At 37.3% G+C, this 25585-nt stretch overlaps 3 protein-coding genes across 9 annotated transcripts; 2 read left to right on the top strand and 1 right to left on the bottom strand.

The window, feature by feature from the left end:
• The first annotated feature begins 92 nt into the window (after positions 1–92).
• On the top strand, positions 93–4450 carry mfrn (mitochondrial iron transporter mitoferrin). 3 transcript variants are annotated; one of them, XM_089852319.1, is made up of 6 exons: positions 93–440; positions 950–1175; positions 1346–1402; positions 1568–2088; positions 2602–2746; positions 3857–4450. In XM_089852319.1, the coding sequence occupies exons 1-5, from the start codon at positions 324–326 to the stop codon at positions 2722–2724; spliced, it is 1044 nt and encodes a 347-aa protein (XP_089708445.1). In that variant the 5' UTR covers positions 93–323; the 3' UTR covers positions 2725–2746; positions 3857–4450. The 3 variants fall into 3 exon arrangements, with proteins under 3 accessions (XP_089708445.1, XP_089708444.1, XP_089708443.1); XM_089852318.1 differs by having other exon boundaries at positions 1568–2094; XM_089852317.1 differs by having other exon boundaries at positions 1568–2097.
• LOC149623233 (ras-related protein Rab-28-like) lies at positions 4451–11163 on the bottom strand. Of its 2 annotated transcripts, XM_089852327.1 has the most exons (8): positions 11023–11163; positions 6143–6355; positions 5910–6076; positions 5748–5844; positions 5592–5680; positions 5329–5458; positions 5170–5273; positions 4451–4933 (listed from the first exon to the last, which is right to left on the bottom strand). In XM_089852327.1, the coding sequence occupies exons 3-8, from the start codon at positions 5973–5975 to the stop codon at positions 4757–4759; spliced, it is 663 nt and encodes a 220-aa protein (XP_089708453.1). In that variant the 5' UTR covers positions 5976–6076; positions 6143–6355; positions 11023–11163; the 3' UTR covers positions 4451–4756. The 2 variants fall into 2 exon arrangements, with proteins under 2 accessions (XP_089708453.1, XP_089708452.1); XM_089852326.1 differs by lacking the exon at positions 11023–11163 and having other exon boundaries at positions 6143–9541.
• LOC149623232 (uncharacterized) lies at positions 10817–24599 on the top strand. Of its 4 annotated transcripts, XM_089852310.1 has the most exons (11): positions 10817–10935; positions 11117–11192; positions 17937–17968; positions 18036–18123; positions 18194–18273; positions 18668–18714; positions 18794–18854; positions 20792–20838; positions 21260–21332; positions 23741–23981; positions 24130–24599. In XM_089852310.1, the coding sequence occupies exons 1-11, from the start codon at positions 10910–10912 to the stop codon at positions 24460–24462; spliced, it is 1104 nt and encodes a 367-aa protein (XP_089708436.1). In that variant the 5' UTR covers positions 10817–10909; the 3' UTR covers positions 24463–24599. The 4 variants fall into 4 exon arrangements, with proteins under 4 accessions (XP_089708436.1, XP_089708438.1, XP_089708437.1 ...); XM_089852312.1 differs by lacking the exon at positions 10817–10935 and having other exon boundaries at positions 11079–11192; positions 23741–23937; XM_089852311.1 differs by lacking the exon at positions 10817–10935 and having other exon boundaries at positions 11079–11192; positions 23741–23943.
• Positions 24600–25585: the final 986 nt, after the last annotated feature.

Below are 25585 nucleotides of genomic sequence, written 5' to 3'. Positions count from 1 at the left end.
TTCGTAAAGAAGGCTGAAGCCGGTTTTACGCATATAATTTGACATTTTATACAAGGCGCGCACTTCTTCTCGAGAAAAATGCACCACGTCACTATCCACATGATTTATCCGAGCGATTTGATTGGTCAATAGCTGCCTCGTAGATCAAAGCGGATCGCTCGTTTCGCTTTCCCGCCGTTCTCTTCCCGAGGACTTCTCGGGGAATCGAGGCACGTGTCTTCTACGGCGGCCCTAATATCATAGTTATGAATAAGAAAGTCGAGATTACGGGATTTTATTAATTATATTATTTAGGATAGGATTAATTTAAATTAAATTTCGCGATGGACAATGACGAGTACGAATCCTTACCTACAAATAATGTGGTTGCCCATTTGTTAGCTGGCGCAATTGCTGGAATTTCCGAACATTCTGTAATGTATCCGATAGACAGTGTGAAGGTGAGCGGCAATATTTTTTAAGCCTTGGCTCGAATCCTTAAAAAAAAATTAATTCGCTATCTGTAATATAAAAAAGTAGGCCAGTAGGAAACAATTAAAAATACAATCGTATCGTCTCGAAAGTTTATTGTGACGTTATTTGACTTAGTTTAAGTCCTTCCGGTTGTTAATATCCATTCAAAACACGATACTATAATTACTAAACAATTAGAATTCGTGTCTTTCAAATTTATAAGGCAGTGTAACAGTGTCCTTGAAAATCTTTGAAATTCAATAGCTAAATAAATCAATTTTTTGACTGAAAATATACGTGTCATTCGAGGAACTATTTGTATTATAAATGTAGATGAACAATTATGAGAGTTAAGCCTACAAAAGATAACTAGAGCGTATATTGATTTTACTTTTACTGTTGTATTAAAAAACGACCCCAATTGCGTGTTTCTTAGAAACCAACTTTGCCAATTATTAAGCCCATTTTCCCCGCTATTATGTCTTTCCAATTGTAGACACGAATGCAAAGTTTACAACCTTCGCCAAAAGCTGCGTATAAAACCATCCCCGAAGCTCTATATAAAATGATTCGCTACGAAGGTGTCATGAGACCAGTTCGTGGAATCAACGCTGTAGTTGTAGGGGCAGGCCCCGCACACGCCCTATATTTTTCATGCTACGAGAAAATGAAAAGGGTTTTCAGCCAAACAGAACATGGTGCTGGGAGTCCAATTGCGCAAGGTTAATAATTTTCTTGGAAGATTGATTGAAGGTTTTCATAACCTAAATTTTGATGGTATTGTCTAGTACCTTCACTATCTTCTTGAAGATAATCTTTTATCAGTTTTGAAATTCATTCAGATCTGGTAGAACTTATAAGAATTGTAAGAGCAACCTTGGTTTGTTTTCAGGTGCGGCTGGTTGTTTAGCCACCCTTTTGCACGATGCTGTGATGAATCCCGCAGAAGGTTTGTAGAAATACTGATAACATAAGATTTTTTTTATACCCCCAAAATGGTCACCGTAAAAAGTCTTAACACTAAGCCTAATCTTATCAAAATAAAACAAACCTCATTTTGAGTTGAATTTGGATCATTTTAGTGATCTTTTATATATATTTTTTTTCTTTTTAGTGGTAAAGCAGAGAATGCAAATGTATAAAAGTCCATACAGCGGGTGTTTTGATTGTTTGCGAAAAATCTGGGCTCAAGAAGGCGTTCGAGCCTTTTACCGCAGTTATACTACCCAACTGACTATGAATATACCATTCCAGTGTATACATTTCATAACTTACGAGTACATGCTCGATTTAACTAATCACGAAAGGACTTATAATCCAAAATCGCACGTTATTTCCGGAGCCATAGCGGGAGCGGTGGCTGCGGCGATCACGACGCCTTTAGACGTGTGCAAGACTCTTTTAAATACCCAAGAGCAGAAAGCTTTAGTTTCGCTTAAATCTGCGCAAATTAATGGTTTGGTCAACGCGGCGCTAACCGTTTACAAGTTCGGTGGAATGCGAGGATATTTTCGAGGTTTGCAAGCCAGGGTGATCTACCAAATGCCGTCCACGGCTATCGCCTGGTCTGTCTACGAGTTTTTCAAGTTTATGATTGAAGAGAGAAGAATCGGGGTGCATACGCATCCCTTTCAGGTTAAGGTGGTAAAGGAAAACCCTCCTTAAATTTAAAACTCACCGTTAACTCAAAGTTAAATATTTATGCAACACCAACGTTGTTAGGTTTAAAAACTTATCTAGAAATCTTTTGTGGTTATTAATTATTAAAAGATTTGTTATTTTATGATCGAAATAATATAAATTTTTATTTTCTAATTAACATTTTTTAATTGTTTTGGTTTCTTAATGATATATTATGTACATACACGAGTACGCGTACTTGCAAAGTATATTACGATATACTTTACAAGTACGAGTTGTTGAATTTTGGAGGGATTTCTAAACCTTTCTAATATTTCTACGCTTTTTAGAAAACATTTTCTATGAATTTTTAAGCGTTCGTTACTTAAGTTTATTAAGTATAACGTCATGCATTTAAAATTGTTAATCATTGTGAAACAGTTTAATTTATGGCTAAAGAATACTTCCCCCCCCCCCCCGTTTTAATTAACATTGAAGGAAAAAGAAGCTAAAATTTTGTTTATTTAGGAATGCGCCGCGGCTTCTAGTAATACGTCATCAAGCACGGCACCATCTAACATTCTAGTAAGGCCAACGGATGATTTGACAGCGGTGACCTCAGTGGGCGGTGTTGGAAATAGTCACTTGTGATTGGAGGAAACACGAAATTAAGGTGCAGGAATTTAGGCCAGAATTCAAAATTATTAAGCCTAAGCCTATTTTTGGATAATTTGCCTAAAATGAATTGTTAAGCCTACTTTCTTTGCGAAAATTTGTTGACTCAACTGCTCTAGGCGGGAGTTTGAGAAATTTTAAAATTGCTAAGCCTTATTTTGAAATTTGCCAAGTCATTGCTCTAAGCGGGAGTTTGAGAAATTGTTAAGCCTAGGTTTTGGACTTCGCCAACTCATTGCTCTAGCCGGGAGTTTGAGAAATTGTTAAGCCTTGGTTTTGGACTTCGCCAACTCATTGCTATAGCCATAGCCCACTTGATCACGCTGGCTGCACGCGCTATAGAAGCCCGCTCAATCGACCCTAAAAATGAGAATAACATAGGTTCGGTCTAAAATTCAAACCCGTGTCTGGTTTTAACATGGGCGTTTATGGGAGGGGACCAGTTTTTTCAACGTTTTTGACAATATTAGTGCATCTACTGGTTCAAATCTCTTGAATTTTTAATGAGACGTGTATTGAAAGGTTTGATATTATCCTGTAAAATTTCAAGTCTTCAGCTATAATAGTTTTTTTTATAAAAAATAAAAATCATCACATAGTAGAAGGATTTAAATCTTTCAATTTCTCTACTATGTGATGATTTTTATTTTTTATAAAAAAAACTATTATAGCTGAAGACTTGAAATTTTACAGGATAATATCAAACCTTTCAATACACGTCTCATTAAAAATTCAAGAGATTTGAACCAGTGGATGCACTAATATTGTCAAAAACGTTGATAAAACTGGTCCCCTCCCATAGAGGCCCATGTTAAAACCAGACGGGTTTGAATTTTAGACCGAACCTATGTGAAGCGCCGTATTCGCGAGTTAACGTGTAAAAAAATCGTTTGGACGGGCTTCTAGAGCGCGTGCAGCCAGCGTGCGTGATCAAGTGGGCTATGCTCTAGCTGGGAGTTTGAGAAATTGTTAAGCCTAGTTTTTGGACTTCGCCAACTCATTGCTCTAGCTGGGAGTTTGAGAAATTGTTTGAGAAATTGTTAAGCCTACTTTTTCAAAATTCGCCTACTCATTTGCTCTATTTGTTTCTTTTTTGCCTATTATTTAGGTGTCTTTATGCCTGAATGGTTTTCTGTAAATAGATTTTAAGCTCGGACTTAGATGGTTCAGCTGCCCGATAGGAGACAGTTTTGCCTTTTGTTGAGAGAAAAAATTTGACACTTTTTTTTCATTGGTTGGCAAAAATCAAACGACAGGGGAAATAAATTTCGTTTAAAACTTCACGCACCCAAGTGTTAAAAAAATTCAAAAAAAAAAATAAATTTAAATAAAAATTTTCAAAAAGATAGTTTTAAAAATTAAAAGAAAAAAATTGTAAAAAAAAAAGTTATTTCACCGGGTGTTTTTAAATGAAGAGAGATTGTTAAAGTTGTAAGAAAAAAAATGAGAGAGTGGAAATGCATGATGGGAAAAATAACTTAATATAAAATTAAGAGTTAGGTATATTTTGGAAAAAATGTCTACGGAAAATTAAATTATTAAAAAAAGAAATTAATGGAAAGAAAGAAAGAAAAAAAAAATCCCGGAGAAACACTTTTTTAGAATAATTAAAAAATTGTTAATTAAAAACTAATTTTCAAGATTAATTTCGTAGAATTATTTGCCAAAAATTGGTTTTAATAAAAAGTCTCGAATCACAAAATGTTTGAACTGTTTCTTTTATGCGCGAAATTTTATTTTTGCAGTGTAAAGTTTCATTACATAGCCACGGGGGATTATAACAGGAGATGTATGTTGCGTTGTAATCATCCATGCTACTTTTCAACTTGACAATTTTTAATTGTGATTCAAATATTAATTTCTTAAGCTTTTTTTTGTGCCTTTAGTAAGAAATATATATACAGAATGACGGAATAATCTATACTATTTTCTCCTTAATATAAATAATTCATAAATAAGTGCACTTAAATTATTTACAACTCAAAAAATGAGGTCCTATTTCTTTAGTTTACTGGACGGTACAAACTGCCGTTTTGTAATTTTTTGGCAGATTTTTCGTTGATTCAGCTGGGCTAACATATTGAACTATTTCGGCTTTTACAACAGGTTGAACTGTTTCTTGTTCTGAACGACTCATTTTAATTCCCAAGACGTCGCAAGCAATTTTTTGGAAGCAAAGATTAACCTACAAAGGCTTAAGTTAAGCCTTGTCCGGTATAGTTAAAATTATATTAAGAATAGGGAGCTAACAACTGGCTAGGGGAAGAGATAGTCTGACGTCACGCAGCCCCTCTCTGGTTGGCATTTTTGACCGTAGAATGCTGTTTCCAACCGTTAGGGGGGATGAAACTCCAGGAAGAGATAGAAGGGTGTGACGTTTCAGGGTCAGAACTGTTAGCTCCCTATTGTAAAATAGCCTACCGATTCCCCCGTTTTGGCTGAAACCCAATGCGAGGACATACAACATTCGTGCGCCAAAGTGGCGTGTCTGTCTTGTTTGACGGCTCTCATATGTTCCAAATCGCCTTAAAGGTCAATAAGGTCACATTTACGTTACGGTAAAAGGTACGGACAACTCACATTTATTCGCGACCAGCGCCAAAACAGGTAGAGTTAGCGCGGAACTATGAACTCTATGAATGATATTCAACCAATCGTTTAATACTTCGAAGCTACCGAAATTCGTGATGTCATACACCAAGACAACCGCCTTAAAGGGTGAAATAAACAGCGGAAACACGTCAGAAACCAATTGACACAATACATTAACACTCAAAACTAACTGTCATACGTATTGGAATTAAATTACTTATGATAATAAAGATAAAATTTAACCATCTTACATGAGCCCCGAAAATGTACTTATCCACCATTTGACTTAGAAGCGTTTGACTACCAGTATCCCATATTTGTACGGTGACATGAGTACTACCTTTTAAAACACGATAAAACCGATACTGCACTTTAAGTTTGGTTAATTTAAAAATTAAATTAAATACCTGGTAAGGTAATACGTTTCATGAAAAAATCCAACCCAACCGTCTGTTGGTACAATTTATCGAAAATATCTTGAGTATAACGCGTCGCCAATGAACTCTTAATTAAGATTACGAATTACCAATTAAAAATATTAATGCCAATTAATTTCAATATTTCTGTACCTTTCCAGTACCCGGTCCTCCAACCAGAACAATTTTTAACAACTTTTCCGACGATTCCTCGGCCATTTTTACAACCGTGTCAAAACTTTTTAATTCGCGCGTTGTCAAAAACCAGCCATAATTGTTCCTTTATGTATATAGTTCATTAATAATATATCAAATTCATCCTGTAAGAGGCAAAACTTCTTAAGTACTTAAAACAACAAAAAGCAAAACAAGTCAATCGACCCTACTGGCGAAGTACTTGTACAGCGTCTGAAAAATAAACGAGGTACTGTCGCCAACAACCAGCCCGTCAACTCAAGGTTGGTAAGGCCCCCGTTTGCCTTACGCAACTAGATGTATGTAGCTATTCATTTTTGGAATGCTGGTTCAGGTACTGAGTGAGTGTAGCGTTGGTTCTTTATTGTTTTAACTCTGTACTTCTGGTCGATATTCGGACGCGCCTAAACTCGGAAGGAGGTTGGACATATTCGCGAAGAAATTAAATAGATTGTCACTAAATGGCCTTAAGCTTACAGCCTAACTGCACACTGGGGAATGTAAACCAATCAAATGCTAGATGGTCACGGTCATATATTGAGCCTCTTGGGGCTTCGTCCTTCCGGTAATGTAGCGGAAACCCGGTCGTACTTAAGCAGTTTAATCTCGGGTTTTTTAATCGATAATCTCTGGTCTGGCGTGTGAGGCTAAGCTATATTTATAGTAGGTACAACGCTTCGATAAGTTTCTAATGGATTAGTAGCTAAAGACAAGGGTTATGTCTAGTGCAAACTTATGTTGAACCTTACGTTAAACCGCCCACGAAACGATGAAACTGAATAAAAAAAACCAACATCCTGGACATATATTACTTTTCAAAGCTTGTTTATAAATTGATTCATATTGGAAAACCAAGTTATTGATAAATTTTTGTGTTTTTTTTTACCCATAGGATGTTTTCTGTAAGTGTGACACTTTCTATACTTCGAGAGCTAGACGCGAGACGCGAGAATAGACCATTTCGATGTAACTAAGAGGGAAAGAAACTGAGGTAAAACTTTGCCTTCCATCTCGCTTCTTGCCGCCTGCGCTGTAGTCTTTTTGTATCGTGAGAGTGCGCAGAGACGGCAATGTATCAACCCTCTTATACTTACGTCTAAAAGGTCTATTGAATTTACGCGCGGTTTGACGTAGCGCCTCGCCAGGCGTCGCTTTACGAGAATATATACTTGTGTCAGACATATCTTATAAACTTATGGTAGGTATTACATCCTTAGAATTTAAGCCACGTTTATCCTATAAACAATTCGAATATATTTTGGACGTTTTTGAAAATGTCTCATACATTTTTCAACTGCAAAATTTTAGGCTACATCTTCAAAATGCATGTTATAAACGATTTCAAAGTGTATAGTGTAAACGTGGCTATAATGTAGAGGGAATCAATAAAGGGAGAAAAAAAGGTCACACCACTACAACACCGGTACCTTTTATGATCTGCTATTTCTAGCGCGTTTAGCGCCAAACCAAAGTGAACCTATTTTTCCATGTACGGTAATACATGTACCAAGAGATCTAACTCGTATGGAAGTCAAACACTTTCACTTTCCCTTTGAAGAATGCTTGTAAGCTACTTTATATTTATAACCTCACCCCGAAGTTTAAAATTACGTTTAAAATAATTCTCAAATTAATTTGATGGTTCAATCACGACTTCCACTAAAAAAAAATCTCATCCATGTAAAACAATTTTAGAAGAAAATTTCAAAATAATCTAAAGCGCTACGAATCATAGTTATAATTAAATTAAAATAAAAAAATAACAGTTTAAGATCGTCACGATTTGACATACTAACTTACTGGGTGTATTTATTGGTGTTATATATAATTATAGGGGGTCTTTCGGGCCACCCCAGCGTCTAAGATAAATTAATGAATTGGAAATTTTTGGGCTCTAGACTCGAGACAGTCCAGGGCCGTTTTAATGACCCCTAGAAAGTTCGTTACTTGAAAAGTGCCGCCGCGTTTAATTAGGAACATGGTTCAATTCACCTACTAACCCAAGCGCCCAACCTATCAAAACTTTCTCGGGGTTATAAGGTAGGTTTTGAAGGACTCCAGATGTTCCGAAATATTCTAAAAATGGGCGCGAGTAAACGAGAGTTGTATAACCTCTAAATATATCCACATAAACAAATAACGGCCGTAAGTGTGATGTGAATGAGAGTCCCTGTAATAACGTGGGAATGGATATCTCGGGTTTCCGTAAGCTGATATTTTAACAAGAGCAAATAGAAATAACAGTGTGGGGATAACAACAAATACTTTATTTTATCAAACAACTTTTTCCGTAGTCTTTGGTATGATTTAAATTAGCAGTAAAGAAGGCATGGGTCGGCGGGAAAAATAATTTGAAATTCATCACGGGCAACACGTGACTCAAAGATCCAAAGACTCCATGTGGAGTGGGACTGGAGACCTACAGTCCTTGTTTTCGCGAGATTGCAGCGTCTTTTCCCTGACGTGTTAGTTTTCGAAATAAAACGACCTAAGTTTCTTTGAACCACGCCTCTCTTTTTGGTCACGTACATGAGGAAGGATGACACTTTGTTTCCTCTTAATACTTTAGTTATGTAACGTCATTCTTTCCAGGCTCACCCTTTTTGTTTGCTTTCCTGCTCATCAAAATATAGATGGACCGTGGGGTCAATTGTATAACTGTTTGGTACTAAATCCTCAGCAATCAACCCACAAACCTCATCTTGACATGGGACAAAAATTCACAAGCGTGCCTTGGCAAATAATTAATCGTAATAGAGTAATGACGAGGGAACTATTTATCGCGTATGTGATTTGGTTTAGTAACCTTGCTCCAAATACTCTGATGTTGGACAGAATGACGTTACACTTACCCCGCTTTGTGGTACACTTCTCTCGAAGAGAAGTATTATATACTTCTGCTATGACGTATTTCAAATAATTTTTACCCACCCACCACTGCCTTCTTTGTACTTTCTTTAAGTGGGACTCTTTCTTGGGTTGGATAAGTTTAAAGCCATTGCGAAATAAAACATCAACTTTGCATACTTACGAATACTTTGTTACTCACGCAACCTAAGTAACCTCTGAGCCTTCTAAAAATGTACCCACGATGGTCGATAGAAAAATGCATGCCCAAAATAATATAACATAACAAGTCAATTGTGGTCAATTTTAACGCGGTGTAAGGCGTCTGTCCCCTACGGCTAACGCGTAGATCTTACTGTGGTCTTCTAGGAACTATAGTAGTTCGAAAATAGCTTTGCCCATGGGATCGTGTTTGCCCTTGGGGGGCTTTAGTTTTAGAGACGGAGAAATGATTTTAATCGGTCTCCTTTGAAGTACAAGACGCGGAAAAACGGGGCCTAATGAGAGGTTATCCTGGGCCCCAAGCCACCAATTTAATTATAGCAATGGGGCAAGAGCTTTACAGACGTGTCAAAAGTTGAGAAGGGGTCAAGTAATAGCCGGAACCCCGCGACCCCTAAATATAAGTAGAAACCAGCAGAAACTGAAAACTGAACCGATTAGGTACGGTTTTTAAAACAATTTTATAGTCTGATTTGATCTATTTTTCGGTTATTCTCTCGTTTGCCAAAGATAAAATTAAGTGCCAACGTTTTCGAGTAAAACCGTGGCGGTTTTCGAAGTGTTTTTTGACCTAGAGTGGAATTTTTTATCATCCAAAGGGGGTAATTTAGTTTGTAAGATGAAGAGTTCTTGGATTGTAACTCCTTAATTGGATGACCGTGAAAATACCGCTTATTTATGAGAAAGAAATTATTATTATAAGAGTTAATTGCTAGAGGGTTATGGCCTTCTGATGGAAAATTAATAAGTTTTTCATGGATGGACAGCAAAGTGGATGTGCTAATGCTGGGTAACGTTATTCCATCCTAGTTTTATTTTCAACACCTTTGTAAAATAACCCCAAGTATTTAGTATATTTGGAAATGGATAAACAAGTCCTATTATATACAAAAGGTTTAATATCTTAAAATTATCAGTGCCCTTACGTTCCAAAGCTTTCTCCCACTCTAAAACTAAACTAATTCGTGCCTAGTTCACGGTAGACTGGAGGTACTTTACCATTTGTAATGATCATTGCTAAACTGCGGGAAAGTTGAAAGGTGATGTACGGAGGAATAACAACTCGTAATAAGAGGGCAAACTGAGGGGCAAACGTCTTGAGCTACCGTCTAAAAACCCCATGAAAAACATCAGGCCGGAAGAAGCTGAAGTACCATTAAAATTCAAAGAACCCGGGTCCCAATTTAACTTCCTGGCATTCGCGTGGGACTGAGATGGGATGGGAGCGAGTGTGAGTGTTTGAGAGATAATCAAAAGATGAAAATTCCAGAATATTTTAAAGTTATCTGCCCCGGGGGCCCTTAAAGAACAAATCGGTGTAAAATCGAGGTACTCAATAATCGGCGTTCGACGCGCTCGTTTTGACCCTTCACCTTTCCCACGCGCGCACCGTGACCCTCCCTCGCCGCTCGGATTGAGGGGTCAAATTTAGGTTTAGAGAAGTAACCTGAAAAGGTATACTACAGGCGGCTCTTCAAAAGAAAGCGACTGCTAACGTGTTAGGCCTACGCTAAGACCCGTTACGAGATCATAAATCACCTTAACACTAACGGTGGTTCGCTGCTCCTTTGGTGGGGGAGTCTAGTTTACGTTACACCAATAATTTCTGCAATAAAGAACTCGATTTTGATAGAAAAACTATCATTTTTTAAGTTACATCCCCAACACCATTATTTTAGGCCTAAAAATACATGTAAAATTCGTTAAAAATTAAACCCAACAGGAACGGAAATAAAATTTCCGGCGGCGTAATATTTCTACGAATTGCGGCGAAGTGCGAGTGCGACCCGAGATTACGTAACAAAATGGCCGCCCCCTAATGTCTTCGGCGTTCGAGTTTAGTTACAGATTCGATAATAGTTTAAAACTAGAAAATTATAATATTTAAAATGGGAAGAGGTGGAATACCCGATAGGTAAATATCTCTTTAAATTTATAAATTAATTGCGAAGGTCCCTCTCTTTTACATAGCTAATTAATTAAATAAAAATACCAGACATACCCACGCTTTGTGTAATGTTGCACCAAGGCTTAGAGTACCTTTCATTATGTTGTTGAATGATCATTAATTCTTCATCGTATTTTTGTTTAATTAGGTGGGAGAAATACACCAAAATTGGTAAACCGATCCCCGGAACTCGCTTCATAGCGTTTAAAGTGCCTTTAAAAGAGGTTAGTGCCATTTTTTTATCCCAAAATATAACTAACTTCGCGAAAAAAAATGTATCGAGAAATTCGAGATTTTAGCGGCATAGGCTAGATGGCGGTCCAATCGCGTGCAACTTAGGTAAAAAATAAACTGGACCGCCAAGTTCAAATACCCCAAAACAGGTGTAACCATTTTTAACGCAAAAAATATGATAAAACCCTTAAAAAAATTTGAAAAAATATTATGGCCCACTGCACTTCACAAAAATATGGAAAAAAAAAACAATATTTTTCAAGTACCTCTTGAAACATTTTGCAAATCGGGAAAAACAAGGGACTCTTGGAGCTTAAGGTAGCAGCTACTGAAGAATCTGTGTTTTTTTTTTTTTGTTAGGTTCCCACATAATGCACCCTCCCTCATTCAGGACATCCTAAGATACTTGTTTTTTTGGAATATCTCTCAAAAACACAGAGGGAGTGTATTTTTGAAAGCGGCTTTCCACCTTTGACTTGGGTTTAGCAAATGTTTTAGGCGCGAAAAGTTCAAAAACGTATCAGGTGGTACTTTTGAAAATGTTATTAAAAACCCTTGATTTTCATAAAAACTATTTAATCTTAAGAAATTTTCTCCACGGTTAAGAAAATTCCGCCAAAATCGTGCCCCATTCCACCAAAATGGGTGTAGAGAATAGGAGAGCGAGTTTAGAATTTAAAAAAAACTTTCTATATAGCTAGCGAGAGAAAAAGTTTAAATTATCACCTATTACGCTTTTAGAATTGCACGGTGTGTTCTAACTAGAGTTAGGCTTAGTTATCGGGTAGAAAACTGGGGAAACTAATTACCTATATGTTACCCCAACCTTGTTTCTCTTCTGAAATTTCCCGCCACTTTTTTGACCTCGATGCCGCCAAATGAACCTAAAATCAAAAAGAAACTATCTATTAACAATTTCTACCTGAAGTTACTTGATTTTAACCCTCCATTTTTCAAATTGGAATGCGTGGTGGTACATTGAAGTTAAAACGCAAAATACAGAGTAAAAGTTAAATGCTGATCATAGGGTTTATGTCCCCTCCTTCAAATTTTTGAAAAAGGTGCGAAAATACCGACACAAATAACAGGTAAAAAACGCTAAATTAGAGGGGATTATTATAAAGATGAACTAGGTGTTGCGTTTTAGGAAAGTAAAATTTTGAAGGCTTGTATTTACCGTTTCTTTTTCTTTTACTTACAAATTTCGCAGCGTAGCTAGGAATTAAAAATCACTTAAAATTACTAACGGGAATAACGCAAAATCTTAAGTTTGTAGCTTTGATAGTGTTGGACCCGTAGGAACCGTAACAATGTGTGCCAACACACGATTAATTCTAAATACGAGGCCCAACAAACAAGAATGTAAATCAGTTTAGGGTAAAAGACTTGTTGACTAGCTAACCCTCTGTCAACTTTTCGTTGGCTTCTTAAGTAGTTAAGGTTCTAGAATGGCCATGGGTCCGTGGGAGTTGAAATGTACCAGTAAATCACGCAGTTACTTGTCCAATTTTGCCTTATTTCGAGAGATTGATGGCATTATTTTGAATAAAAGTAGCGAGTAGGGTAAGCCTTAAAAAATGGTCCGAAACGCGCGCGAGGTTAATAGGAAAACCACAAGGGTAGCTAATGAAAGAATCGTATAGAAATTCCATTGTCCATGATGGACTCCTCGGTGCGCGGCGGGACCTTTTGACCGCTTTGACCCCGCCGACGAGGGAACCACGCCCCGATTGTGATAGGGTCCCTAACACGGGTGATTGCCCGTAACTCGAGGGGAAAAGACAGACGCCGCTGAGTTTAATTGAAGGTTATACGGTTGCAAAGGGGGTGTCCCGCTGATAAGTATTTCGGATCATTTGCGGCCCTAACCCGGCCCTCGACTTCCTCAAGTACTTGCTTTAATCATTCCCTAAGTTCAACTTCCAAAACGATACCTTTAGTCGGCTGATACGTTTGCTGTTAGCGGGAAACCCGGAATTCTCGCGGTGCGATGATACATATAGATATGGGAGGAGCTTGCATCGTAGCCCTTTATTGACGTCATCACTGTTCAAGCGTATTGAACTTACTAATGTAACCGCCCACATTGTGAGGTATCATTCTTACGCATTGGAAATGGGGAGAGAGAAATTTGAAGTATAAACAATTTCGATACAAATAATAGGGAAAGACAAGGGGTAGGCCTAAAGCTTTGCCTTCTATCCATTGCGCTGTAGTCTCTTTGTATCATGAGAGTGCGCAGAGACGGCAATGTATCAACCCCCTTTATATGTCCCGATACTCAGGGTTGCCTATCCCCTTTTTTTAAGTCGAAAAGGTCTATTTTTCACTAGACCCACTCTAATTTTTGAAAATGATTTCCGTGTCGTCGTTACGTAACTTTTTGACCTTTGAACTTTTATTCACGAATTTCTACACTGAGAGGTGGTCACTTCTCTGTACACGGTACTACTTGTTTAAACCCGAAAACCGTTGAAAACTTCAGACTGTTAAGTAGACCAACCAATTTTCAATAAGTCACCCTCTGAGCTACCTTTCCAGCACCCTATTTGTGAAATTCCAGAGTGCAAATCGAATTTTCTAACATTATAACAAATGATACTGGCAATCTAGCAAGCCGGCTTTTTTGACGGAACGTCTCAAATTCGAAAAATTTTCGGTTGTAGCCTAGAAATTGTTTTTGAAAAGCGAAAAATTTGACCACTTAACGGACCTCTCGGGTATCCTACTCCTTATCTACATCTTCGAAGAAACCCCTCTGAAATTTTCAAATTAAACACAGTAGGAGAAACTTTAGAACCATTTTGGCGTGGTTTTTGTCTCGAGATGGTGTACTTAATAGCGGAGGCATAAAAGACGTAACTATCTTAACCCCAAACTGTAAATACGCGTGCTTTTGCGTCCAAGATCCGTTTGAAAGATACCCTACACTAATAGGTAGCTTCAAACGTCGATTTCCGTGGATCCGATTTTGAACATGATCTGTCAGATAAGACAATAGTATAGACAAACATTTGTTTTTCCCTTATTCCCTCGAACAAATGGAATAGGAATGATTTGCCAATAATAATTTGACAGACAAAGTTTCGCGGTTCAGATTTTTCGCGCCAAATTTAAACAAACACGAAAGTTGAAAGTTTCCCGCCTACTTATCTTGGAAAAACATCTTTTTAGGCATCTTCTAGTCAAAAATAGACACTCTTTGCGGGATCTGTCAGTATTCCTAAGACGAGGGTCGCGTTAACACGACTTTAAACACCACTCCACCCCCTGTATGGGCCCCATTACAAAAAATGGCGCCGAGTTTGTTTACGCGCTAGAAAAGGCGGGAAATTCCAACATGGTGCTGGAAATAAAAGTAAATTTTTTTCGCGCCCACTAAAATGAATAAAAATTCCACGCCACTTTGATTTAAAATTAATGGAATTTATAGCAATAAAAGTTAACCTTTTTGGCGTGGCTCGGTTTTAAGAATTATATCTATATAGCAATTAACTATTAAATTGCAAAGTTTTCTTACTTTTTGTTCAAAAGAAAGATTTTTAAGCATTCTTCACGCAGGGCGTACGTACATTCGGAAAAATATCGCGAATAACAAATTTACGAGGTATAAACTACCACGAGTCTCCTCTCTCTCGATCCCGAATTTGCGTGGGAACCGTTACAGCGCTGTTATTTAGAAATAAATATCTCTAGATTTTGATCTAAAAAGGGCCCAAAAACGACTATAATACGAGTTTTATTGAACTAGCCAAGTCTTTAATCAAACGTCTTTGTCTTAAGTTAAGGAACAGTGAACGAAAAATAAGAGTTAACTTAAATTCCAAAGCCTTACTCGATCACGACCAAGAAGCGATATCTAGTTTACTAGGGAGAAGGTATAAATTCGCCACATTTATAATCTAGCTTTATCTCCAGTCCAAACAAACGTAGGTCCGGAGTTAATCCCCGCCCCTAAATTACAACCAGCATCTCATTGGTTCTTGAAATGAATGACGAAAATTACTTGTATTTTCCGACTGAGGAGAAGCGAAATACCCCGGCCTCCTTTTTCGTCCCCCCCCCCTTGTATTTTGAAAGGGGGACTGGGACTATGGCGCGCGAATACTTAGGAATCTTATATCTTCTCCCTAATAAAATGGATATCGCTTCTTGTCACGACTAAAGATTACACTCTTCCTTTAAATTTTATTTTATTGAATTTACTCTGTTTTTATAATAATTTACTATCTTTGAACCGATGCTAACTTATTTATGGAGTTTCACGATCCTAACCACCAATTTGGCGCCAAAATAAGTTGAAAAAGCGCGGGAAAAAATATATATGGACTCGAGCAGAGTCTCGTGGTATTTTTTTATAGGCGTATATTCCCGATTTAACCCCGCGCACTCTTAGAAATGACAGTCCCGCGCGTTATCCTTGTAAGAATTCAAGTTTATATCTGCCATATCCATCGCCTTTGGAGTCCAAACAAAAATAATGTTACATTTGGACGCGTGGGTTGATCAATTCGAAAATTTTTCAAAGAAACAAAAGGGATATATTCGAGAAGGGCCCACGCGAATTTGTTGGATAAATTGTAATGGAACCCATCCTATCCTACAGAGTCTGACTGATAAAAACGTTCGGCGCTCTTACGGTCAACTGGTTTAATGTATGTTATGGTGATTTTTTTTTTTTTTTTTTTTTTTGGCGGGAAATATTTTGGCGCCCAATTTGCTAAAACTAAAACCGCGGTTAAGTCTGTCTGACGCCATTTGGACGAGACACCACCCGCGCACACTTTTTTTTTAAGAGATCTGACGCGATTGTTATTTTTAAATTGAGGTTGAGATTACCTTATTGCGGCGGCCTGATACTTTTAAGGTAAAAAATATTAACATATTTTATTGAAATTCATAGTATGTATCCGACAATTACCGTAACACATTAGATTTAACAAATTAAAATGGCCTTGGTTAAAAGATCTAACCCATAATTATAATAAAATTCGTGTTTTACTTGGTTATTATTGCGGTAGAAAAGCCTAATTTTTAACTAAATCCTTAGAAAATACGATGGCTGTATTAGTTCTCATTTTAAACAAGAAGCGATATCTAGTTTACTAGGGAGAAGGTATAAGATGCTTAAGTATTCGCGAGCCATAGTCCCAGTCCCCCTTTCAATATACAAGGGGGGACGTAAAAGGAGGCCTGGCTATTTCGCCTCTCCTCAGTTATAAAATACGTAGTTTTCGTCATTCGCGTCGCGCTGACGTGAGTTTCCAAGAACCAGTGAGGTGCTGGTTGTAATTTAGAGGCGGGGATTAACTCCGGACAGGCTACGTTTGGACTGGAGATAAAGGTGGAAATGTGACGAATTTATACCTTCTTTCTAGTAAACTAGATATCGCTTCTTGGTAGGGCTAAAGGAAGTATAATACTATGTGGAGTGTAAAAAGTAGCGGAAAACCCTTTTTTTACCGGCAAAAATTCCCGTTAAGTTCAAAGGTTACGATATATACGCGCTAAATTACCTCCTTAGTAATAGACCCCCAAAGGAAACTGGGCCCATTATTCAAAGGTCCCAAGGCGACCATTGATGTCTAAACTTCTAATGAAGTCACCGCCAGTGTATAATATATATCTCTTAAATAATGTAGACCATTTTCGGCGAAGAACCAAAAACATTTTGATCTGGGGCTAGTAACGTTACCCCAATAAGTCTGACACTGAATGAAGTGTTAAACTACTTCCGCCAACTACTTAATAAATGTTTTGCCAATCAAAATGAGCTTCCCTATTAGCAGTCAAGTCATCCTTAAAGGCCGACTTCCATCGAAAAGAGTTCTAGCAAACTGAAAACCGAGCATCGAGACTAACAATGGAGCGACCATGCCGATTTTCGAATCCCCGCTGGGGTTAAAGATGGAAGGGTTCTAGCTAACTGAAAGCCGTGCAATGTGGTTCCTCAGATTATTAATCTGAGGTGGTTCTAGGCTAGCCAACTGAAGAAACACAATAGGGAATTTCCTTCAGGGAAAAGCAAAAATTCGAGAGGAAATAAATTTAAAAGGATTTCTATTGTTCATCTTCGGTTCGCTAGAACCACTGATAGCACGGCTTTCAGTTAGCCAGAACCCTTCCAACTTTTGACCCAGCGGGGCTTTGAAAATCGGCACGGTTATACTCCATTGTTAGTCTCGATGCTCGGTTTTCAGTTCGCTAGAACCCTTTTCGAAAGTCGGCCTTTAAGGGTCAGATAGAGCCAGTAACTATAAACACTAAGGTGCAAGGGTGTTCATTAAAAGGGTAATTATGGGACCTAGGTACAGTGGTTTCTATGAGAAATCAATTATGAGTCGAAAATGTATTTCCTTGGCATTTTGCACTTATCTAAATAAGTTTTAGGAATGACCAGAAATTGAAAGACAATGCTAATAATAGCCTTTTTCATACGAAATCCATATGAGAACAAAATTAAGCATGACGTAAATTAGAATTGTGTCGTACTTATCGTTCTTAGGTTACTTATGATAGTGGTATCATCCGGCGGCCGGGGGTTGGGGGGGGGGGGGTTAGTAATCGGTCGTAACTTTAAAGGTTGCACAAAGAAACTGTAACTCAAGAAAAGATACGATACGGAAACCTTTTGATCACAATATTTCTCAAACAACCTTTTGGAAATAAATAAAAAAGAAACCCCAACTGGATTTGACATTTCGAAAGTTTCAAATTTATTTTACGTTTTTCAGGAACTATGTCGTACTTTGTCTGAAAGAGAACGGTACGTTTTTGTATTTCGTTTTCAAAATTTTTAATTGAGAATTTAAAATTATAATTTCTGTTTTAAGATTTACTCTCAATGAATTAGTAGCTACGGTTGAGGATTTAGGTCACGTGATAGATTTGACCAATACAAAGAGATATTACGATTCCGGCGTACGTGTCTTTTTGAAAGCCGAATTTTAGTTTAATTGTTATCAATTAATATTAAAAATTAAATCTGAAGGAATTTTCAAAGAAAAGAATTGGTTATACGAAGATTATGTGTCCTGGTCAAAGGGTACCACCTTCAAACGTGGTTGATCAGTGAGTTCAAGTTTAATCAAGAAGTGATATCTAGTTTATTACGGAGAAGGTATAAATTCGCCACATTTCCAGCTTTATCTCCAGTCCAAACGTATAGTAGGTCCGGAGTTAATCCCCGCCTCTAAATGACAACCAGAATCTCATTGGTTCTTGAAAATTCACGTCAGAGCGACGGGAATGACGAAAATTACGTATTTTCCGACTGATGAGAGGCTGCGAAATAGCCCGGCTTCCTTTTACGTCCCCCCTTGTATTTTGAAAGGGGGGACTGGGACCATGGCGCGCGAATACTTAGGCATCTTACACCTTCTCCCTAATAAACTAGATATCGCTTTTTGGTTTAATTTTAGGCTAGTTATTATAAAATTATATTTACATAATATAAAATCTTCAGATTTTTCTCAACCGCGGAGAGATTTTTTAAGGATGAAAATCGCGCTGGTAAAAAAAGAAATTCAGAAATATTTCATACATTATATTTATGATTTTTGATATAAGTCAAATAATCTGTACTTTACAGGTCAGCTGTTGGGCGTACACTGCACCCACGGTCTCAACAGGACAGGTTACCTCGTCTGCAAGTAAGTACTGGTGGTGGTGGTATTTTTTTAAATGAAATTGGTTAAGGGTCAAATTTAAAAGGTCACCACTTCATCGCGAGGCGTGGTGGACATTTTTTTGCGGGATAGCTACGATTTTTGGCGGGTAAAGAGGGTGGTAGGTGAGCACCTACATCTTGAAACACAAGGGGACCCCTTCTTGTCTTAGTGGGGGGTCGTAGACCCCGGAGCTTGACCTCCTGACCCCTCAAATTCGTAAAAAAAGTAAAAAGTCAAGTAGGTTCTCTTCGGGAAGGAAGAAATTTTGCTCGAAAAATATTCAGAATCGAGACAGAAAAACGTTTTGAAACTCCACTGTATAACTCGCTGATTTGTTTCTTTTGGAATTGACCTTTTAACCTCTTAGCAGACATAGTTTTCGGCGGCTAGTCATTACTCGAATCCCCCTTACGTTATAGACTGACTCGGGTAACTTTTGAGATTTGGTATTGGCACCATGCGTTAAGTTTTATAATGGATTTAATATTGATTAAGTCGGCTAGCTGTCATTACTGTTTTTTTCCTAGACAAATATGGGTGAATTTGCTTTTTATTTTTATTTTCTTACCTCGGTTGTTTTCAAGCAAAATAAGAAAGCTACAAACCACTGGTGTTACAAGTTTTCCGATAGTTTTTCTTAGTTCTTGGTAATTTTATCAAACTTCAGACAGATTTTTTTTTCTTGTTTACTATCTCTTCCCCCCCCCTCTCTCTACCACATTCTGTAAAGAATTTGATCCGATTCCCAGCAGCCTCTTCGGCCATTATTTTTTCCAAACATTTATTTTTTTTGCCTCTTAAAATTATATTTAAAGTGAAGGTGAAACTCAAAATACGTCATGAAGATTACGATGTATTTAGATAGACCTCGATTACAGCTTTAAAACGAGCCAAATCACGATGAAATGCGTTAATAAATAACGAAGTTAGATTTATTTCAAATTTGAAACATGATTCCAATTGATTATTCATTATTCAGGGTTGCCACACGTCAGGGAAAATCTGCAAAACCTGGAAAAGTCGGGGAATTTGAAAATGGGCCGAAATGGTCAGGGAAAAGTCAGGGAATTTAAAACATTTCAGCAAAGTCAGGGAATTTGATTTTAGTGGGTAAATTTCTGGGGATAAGTCTTTATTGAAAGAGTAATGAAAGTTTCCCCTCATCCTCTCTTAACACAGAAAACTCTAGAGCAATCCTTAAAATTGTCTAGAATTGTTTTTGTAAAGTAAATGCGCTCTAGAAAAATCTCTGAGACTTATTTATAGTTAAAATGATTCTTATTCATTTTGGTGCAACAAATACATTGGAAAACTTAATGTAGAGAGTTTATTTAATTATAAGCACTTAAAACGTGCTTTAAACATTTACACTTTCGGCCCAAAAGGTCAGGGAAAACCTGGAAAAATCAGGGAATTTGGTTCTGAATATTCCGTGGCAACCCTGTTATTTTAAACGCTCTTTCCATTAAAAAATCTAGCTCAAGTATCCCTTTATACCAACATATAAAATCGACTACCTATTTCAGTTTCTGTAGCTGCAAAATTTATTTTAAATTATTGGCAAGTGAAAAATTAAAAGTTTAAACGTTTAGCTTAGGTAAAATGTTATTCAGGAACAGCGGCAGATAGGGAAGTAAGGCCCTTTAGCGATTTCAACAGTCAACACGGGTTCCTTCCAAATATAGCGTGACCGAAACGCTTAATAATCCAGGAATTTGATTCGTTTTTTTTTTCAAACTCTGAAGCTCGTTAAGAGTTTGAAAAATTCCAACCCCTTTTCTTTTTTAACCAATATATAAAATATCGACTTTTTTTCTTTAAATTTCAACGACGGACGAGAAGTCGTTTTCAATTAAAAATTTGTTATATAAAATAACCTTAGCAATATTTCAAAAAGAAATATTATTTTCTATCTATAGATACATGATTGATCGGTTAGGGTACGAAGTGGATGAAGCTATTTTAGGTAAAAATTAAAAATATAACAAGAGATTTTTTAATTACTTAAATTAATTTATCATTTCTTAATATTTTTTTATATGTATATATACATAAGTTTAAAAGATATGTTCCCCATAAGTATGACACTATCTATACTTCGTAATGCTAGAGACTTACAGCTCGAGCTAGTTCGAGAACGACGGAAGCGAGAATTGAAATCCTACACTCGGTTAGTTTTGCAGGACTTCCATCTAGACCTATTTAGTCTGTACTAAGCCTTTGACATCGCCTCACCAGGCGTCGCTTTAACTCGAATCTATGACCTACCTCACTCATTCACTTCATGACAAGCTCCAATTTCTAAGTTACCAGTGACAAACTTATGGAACATATCTTATGAACTTATGATATTTACACATAAAATATACCATATTTTTATTATACAGCTTTTAATACCGCCAGAGGTCATGACATGGAACGGCTTAATTATTTGAGTGAACTTCGTCCTCCAGTAATACAGTAAGTATTATTAAATTTTTTAAAGTTCAACCGGACCTTAAAAGTAAAAAAAAAATTTCGGGAACCCCTATCTCGAAACTAAAGAAAATAATCGAAAAATTTTAACTTTTCAACGTAAAGATAGCATCGGGAACTTAAATTTTAAGTTTAAAAGTTCCGTTAGAAATATAAAAGTAAAAAAAAAAAACTTGCGAGGGAAAAGAAATAGTTTAGAATTAGGGGCTTTAGGTATCTACCAGGAACGACCCCAAAGGAAGGGGGTATACACACCACCACTATGATAGGGGTTAAATTATTGGCGCCACCTAGAGTCTTGAACATAAACTAATCGTCAGGTGGCCGCCGTGGCCCCCCGGACCAGAATATTTGGTAGCGCTATAGTCTCTTTTTAACTGGGACCTCCATAGTGGTTTGATAACTAAGATCCGTTAAGCTTCGATGAAAATAAAAGTTACAACTAAGGCCAACCAAATTATAGCTGATCCGTATCTGAAAGCTAATCACGAGTCGAAATTTCTTTTTATATTAGGTAGATAGTGTTACTTGTTGGGGAGTGTTCCTAAAGGCTGCCTTAAACCTAACGTAATTATTAAACAATAAACGGTACCACAGTTGTAAATTTTGTTGCAGTTTCTAAGTCTAATTTGAATCATTAAGCCTAACGCGATAATGCACTTCCTAATATTACGTGATAGCGCGAATTTTGTTAGAGTTGCTAAGCCTATTTGGAAAAAAACGTTAAATGTTGCTATTACCAAGAAGTGATATCTAGTTTACTAGGGAGAAGGTATAAGATGCCTAAGTAATAGCGCGTCATAGTCCCAGTCCCCCTTTCAAAATACAAGGGGGGACGTAAAAGGAGGCCGGACTATTTTTCCTCTCCCCAGTCGAAAAATACGTAATTTTCGTCATTCGCCTCGCGCTTACGTGAGTTTTCAAGAGCCAATGAGATGCTGGTTGTAATTTAGAGGCGGGGATTAACTCCGGACCTACGTTTGTTTGGACTGGAGATAAAGCTGGAAATGCAAGGAACTTATACCTTCTCCCTAATAAACTAAATATCACTACTTTCTATTATTAAGCCTATTTTGAAATCGTTATAAGTTTAAAACATTTTGGTTCTTTAATTATGGTTAAATCTAATGATATATAGCTTAGTTTTCTACCAAAATCAGGAACATATATACGTCAGACTTTCATAGTGTCCCAAATAAAATCAATTGACATCTCTATCCATACCAGGTTTTTGATACGCAATGATTTTTTTTTTCTTCCCCGTAAAAATCACCTAAGCCATTATTTTATCTATATGCCCATGCATTTCTTTTCTTTTTTTTTTTTTTTGTCCAAACTCCGAAGCTTCACTAGGTTACCCATAAACGCTTTAGAGATTCCAACACGTTTTAATGCACTGAGAATTTTTTCGGTATATTGGGATAGATTTATAAGTTTGATCATTTTTAAAAAGTCTATATCAAAGCTCGTGTTCAACTTGGTGAAACATCCTTGAAGTTGATAGACCCTTCTACCTCCCCCCCCCCGCCTTATACCATATGTCACGCATTTAAATTTAAGGAGCTTTAATTTCGATTTATATACTTGCCAAATAAAAAAAAAATACTTTTTTTTTTTTAAATTTCAAGCTATTAAGACATGGATCTTATAAACCCTATAGGGGAAAGGAAAACTATGGGAGAGTTAATTTCTTTGTCGATACAAAAATTCTGAAGTCTATCAGAAATAGAGATGGCCGATACTAGGCTTAACCCGATACCGGTGCAAACATGAACCGATACCGATATTTACTCACTATGATCCAAAAACCCGATACTTCAACCGATACCGAGGTTTTTAGTAGTACAGGGAGGGGAAGTAAAAATGGTTCCCCCTTAGCGAACTTCGTACGCTTATCTTTTCTGGTCCTCTTTAGAATTACAAAGTCCATGATTAAGTTCAAATTTTCGGAAGGTATTTTTTCCTTTTAGTAATTTTTTTTTTAAAGTCTCAATTTGCAGTTGAAGTTTTTACAATGAACGATTTTATTTTTGATAAGATTTCACTAATGGGCAAATCGTTTCGATATTTTTTATCGATTAAGGTATTTAATTGAGGATATATCGTTCGGGAAAACAAGTTGCTTCGAGCCATTTTTTTTTCTTCCTTCGTCAAGTTTTTACAACCTAAATAGTTTCAAGTATTTTTTGCCAATAAAATTATTTCAGTAATATATAGAAGTTCTTCGGGGAAAAGACCCCAGAAAAGTCAGTGAAAAACCCTTAAAAAAGTCAGGGAATTTTGTGAAATTGGAAAAGGTTCATTTTGGTTTATTGAAGAGGATAAATTTCTGATAGGTGTCAGTAGAGCCTGCGGAGTAACACAGTGGCTCAGGGAAAACGTTCTATTTTCAGGCAAGACATTATCCACGTAGAAAGGGATACCTTGTTACCTCTAAGTCCACCAGCAACTGCCCTACCATTGCCACCCGTTTCATGGGGCCGTGGACGCCGGCGACATGTTCCAGAAGCGGCTATGCCATTAATCGCGCAACCTAGGGACCCATGGCCAGTACCTGCACCAAATCATCTTCCAATCGCCAACGGTAGAGGTAGAGGTAGAGCCAGAATCCGAAGTCAAGCCAACATTCCCGATGTAGGGTCAGCCCCTGAATATTTGGCCATTTAATCGAATCCTAATTGATGGATTAGGATTCGAATATTTAGGTCTTCGTAATTGCCCGTTAATTTTCCAGAAATCCCCCCTCGCCCCCTCATTCAAATGTAACGTAATTCTATTTTAGGATCAAGTACCTTTCGTCCGAGGAATACCGAATATGGGCGATACGAATCGAGTTCCTATCATTCGAGGAATTACGGTAGATACGAAGACGGGTACCAACATCGTTCCAGGGAGGATATGGGGACCAGGAGGGGACGCTGGGACAACTACGATCGCGGGGAGGTCAACTACCACGATAATAAATGGGACAGAGACAGATCACGATCTCGCGACCGCTCTAGGGCAGCTACGAATGGGAGAAGGTCAAGGTACGAGTACGCTTCCAGAGAAAATGATAGCTACAGAAACTCAAGGAGCAGGAATCGAACACGTGACCGATATTAAATTAGAGTGAAACTACGCCATGTTATTTTTTAATTACGGACTTTTGCGATTAACGATGAAATTAATCCTTTTGCACCTATTAATGATGAAATTAATCCAATTTTGTAATAAACCACAGATAAACAAATAAAGTTTTCATATTTTGAATTTGACGTTTAAAATTTTTATGTTTGACCAGGGATAGATTTAATTTTAGAAGTAGGAATTGAGTATTTACTTCAGTCCGACTCATAGACCAGGTAATTCCTTTTTACCTCTGTCGCTATGACCCGCCTCTTCTTTGATACCCCTCCGTCCCGTGGAAGGGGGGCCCACATTACTCTGTTCTCCATTCCTACTTCTAAAATTAAATCTATCCCTGGTTTGACAGTATTTAGCACAATTGTACTTGTAGTCATCCTACGGCGTTAGAAATTGAAGTTCTTCCATACTTACAACAATAACGCTACTTAATTTATCGTTCATTTTCATATCTCACAAATTGTTCAAAGCTAAGCCTAATTTGTCTACTCTACACGATTCCAAACCAAAGGACTGCAGCAAAAACAAAGTTCAAAAATCAATTTACACATTGAAAAGTGGGCGTTGATTACACCGCTCCCATGTTATTTGCGGGGGCTGCCTCAAAACACACACACCATAGGCGCTATTCTCGTCACCTGATAGAGATCTAAATTTCTCCTTTGAAACTTATACTTGACCATCTTCATCATTAAGCGGGTCTAAAAAAACGCGCGGCGACAACTTAAATTAACACTACTATTAAAGCTAAGGAACACGAACAAAATGCGCAATTAGTCGTTGCTAATTTAAGCTGACGGTTTTTATAAAGCACCCGGAGATGAAAAATTAGAGATCCCGAGTTTAAGATAACCAATAGACTCGTGCTAGAGGTCAAAAGGTCGTGTAAACAGGGCTAACGATGAAGGTTGCCAAGTTACTTTTTAAAACTGGCGGCTTACGAGAAATAATTTGTGGTCTATGATTTCATGGCCCCGAAAATTAGATTGGAATGTTTATAAATTTGCCAAGGCTTAACGTGATTTCTTTGGAATCTTTTTTTTTTTAGATATTTTGGCAGATTAAAAATGCGAAAACAACCTTTCATTAAGGAGGTGCACCTATCTGGTGGT

The sequence above is a fragment of the Phalangium opilio genome, unplaced genomic scaffold, assembly GCF_054372755.1.
Source record: "Phalangium opilio isolate 3A_F unplaced genomic scaffold, DU_Popi_V2 ptg000113l_1, whole genome shotgun sequence".
In the NCBI taxonomy this organism is placed as follows: domain Eukaryota; kingdom Metazoa; phylum Arthropoda; class Arachnida; order Opiliones; family Phalangiidae; genus Phalangium; species Phalangium opilio.
The sequence above is the reverse complement of the archived record's forward strand: the minus strand, read 5'-3'. Positions and strand labels throughout refer to the sequence as shown.

Coding starts and splice junctions, on each gene's coding strand:
- mfrn (XM_089852317.1), top strand. CDS start 324: ATGGACAATGACGAGTACGAATCCTTACCTACAAATAATGTGGTTGCC. Junction 441..949: donor ATCCGATAGACAGTGTGAAG/GTGAGCGGCAAT, acceptor TTCCAATTGTAG/ACACGAATGCAAAGTTTACA. Junction 1,403..1,567: donor TGTGATGAATCCCGCAGAAG/GTTTGTAGAAAT, acceptor TTTTCTTTTTAG/TGGTAAAGCAGAGAATGCAA.
- LOC149623233 (XM_089852327.1), bottom strand. CDS start 5,975: ATGGCCGAGGAATCGTCGGAAAAGTTGTTAAAAATTGTTCTGGTTGGA. Junction 5,681..5,747: donor GAAACGTATTACCTTACCAG/GTATTTAATTTA, acceptor GTGTTTTAAAAG/GTAGTACTCATGTCACCGTA. Junction 5,274..5,328: donor GGCGCTGGTCGCGAATAAAT/GTGAGTTGTCCG, acceptor TTGACCTTTAAG/GCGATTTGGAACATATGAGA.
- LOC149623232 (XM_089852309.1), top strand. CDS start 11,079: ATGATCATTAATTCTTCATCGTATTTTTGTTTAATTAGGTGGGAGAAA. Junction 18,715..18,793: donor TAAGGATGAAAATCGCGCTG/GTAAAAAAAGAA, acceptor TGTACTTTACAG/GTCAGCTGTTGGGCGTACAC. Junction 23,982..24,129: donor GTCAAGCCAACATTCCCGAT/GTAGGGTCAGCC, acceptor ATTCTATTTTAG/GATCAAGTACCTTTCGTCCG.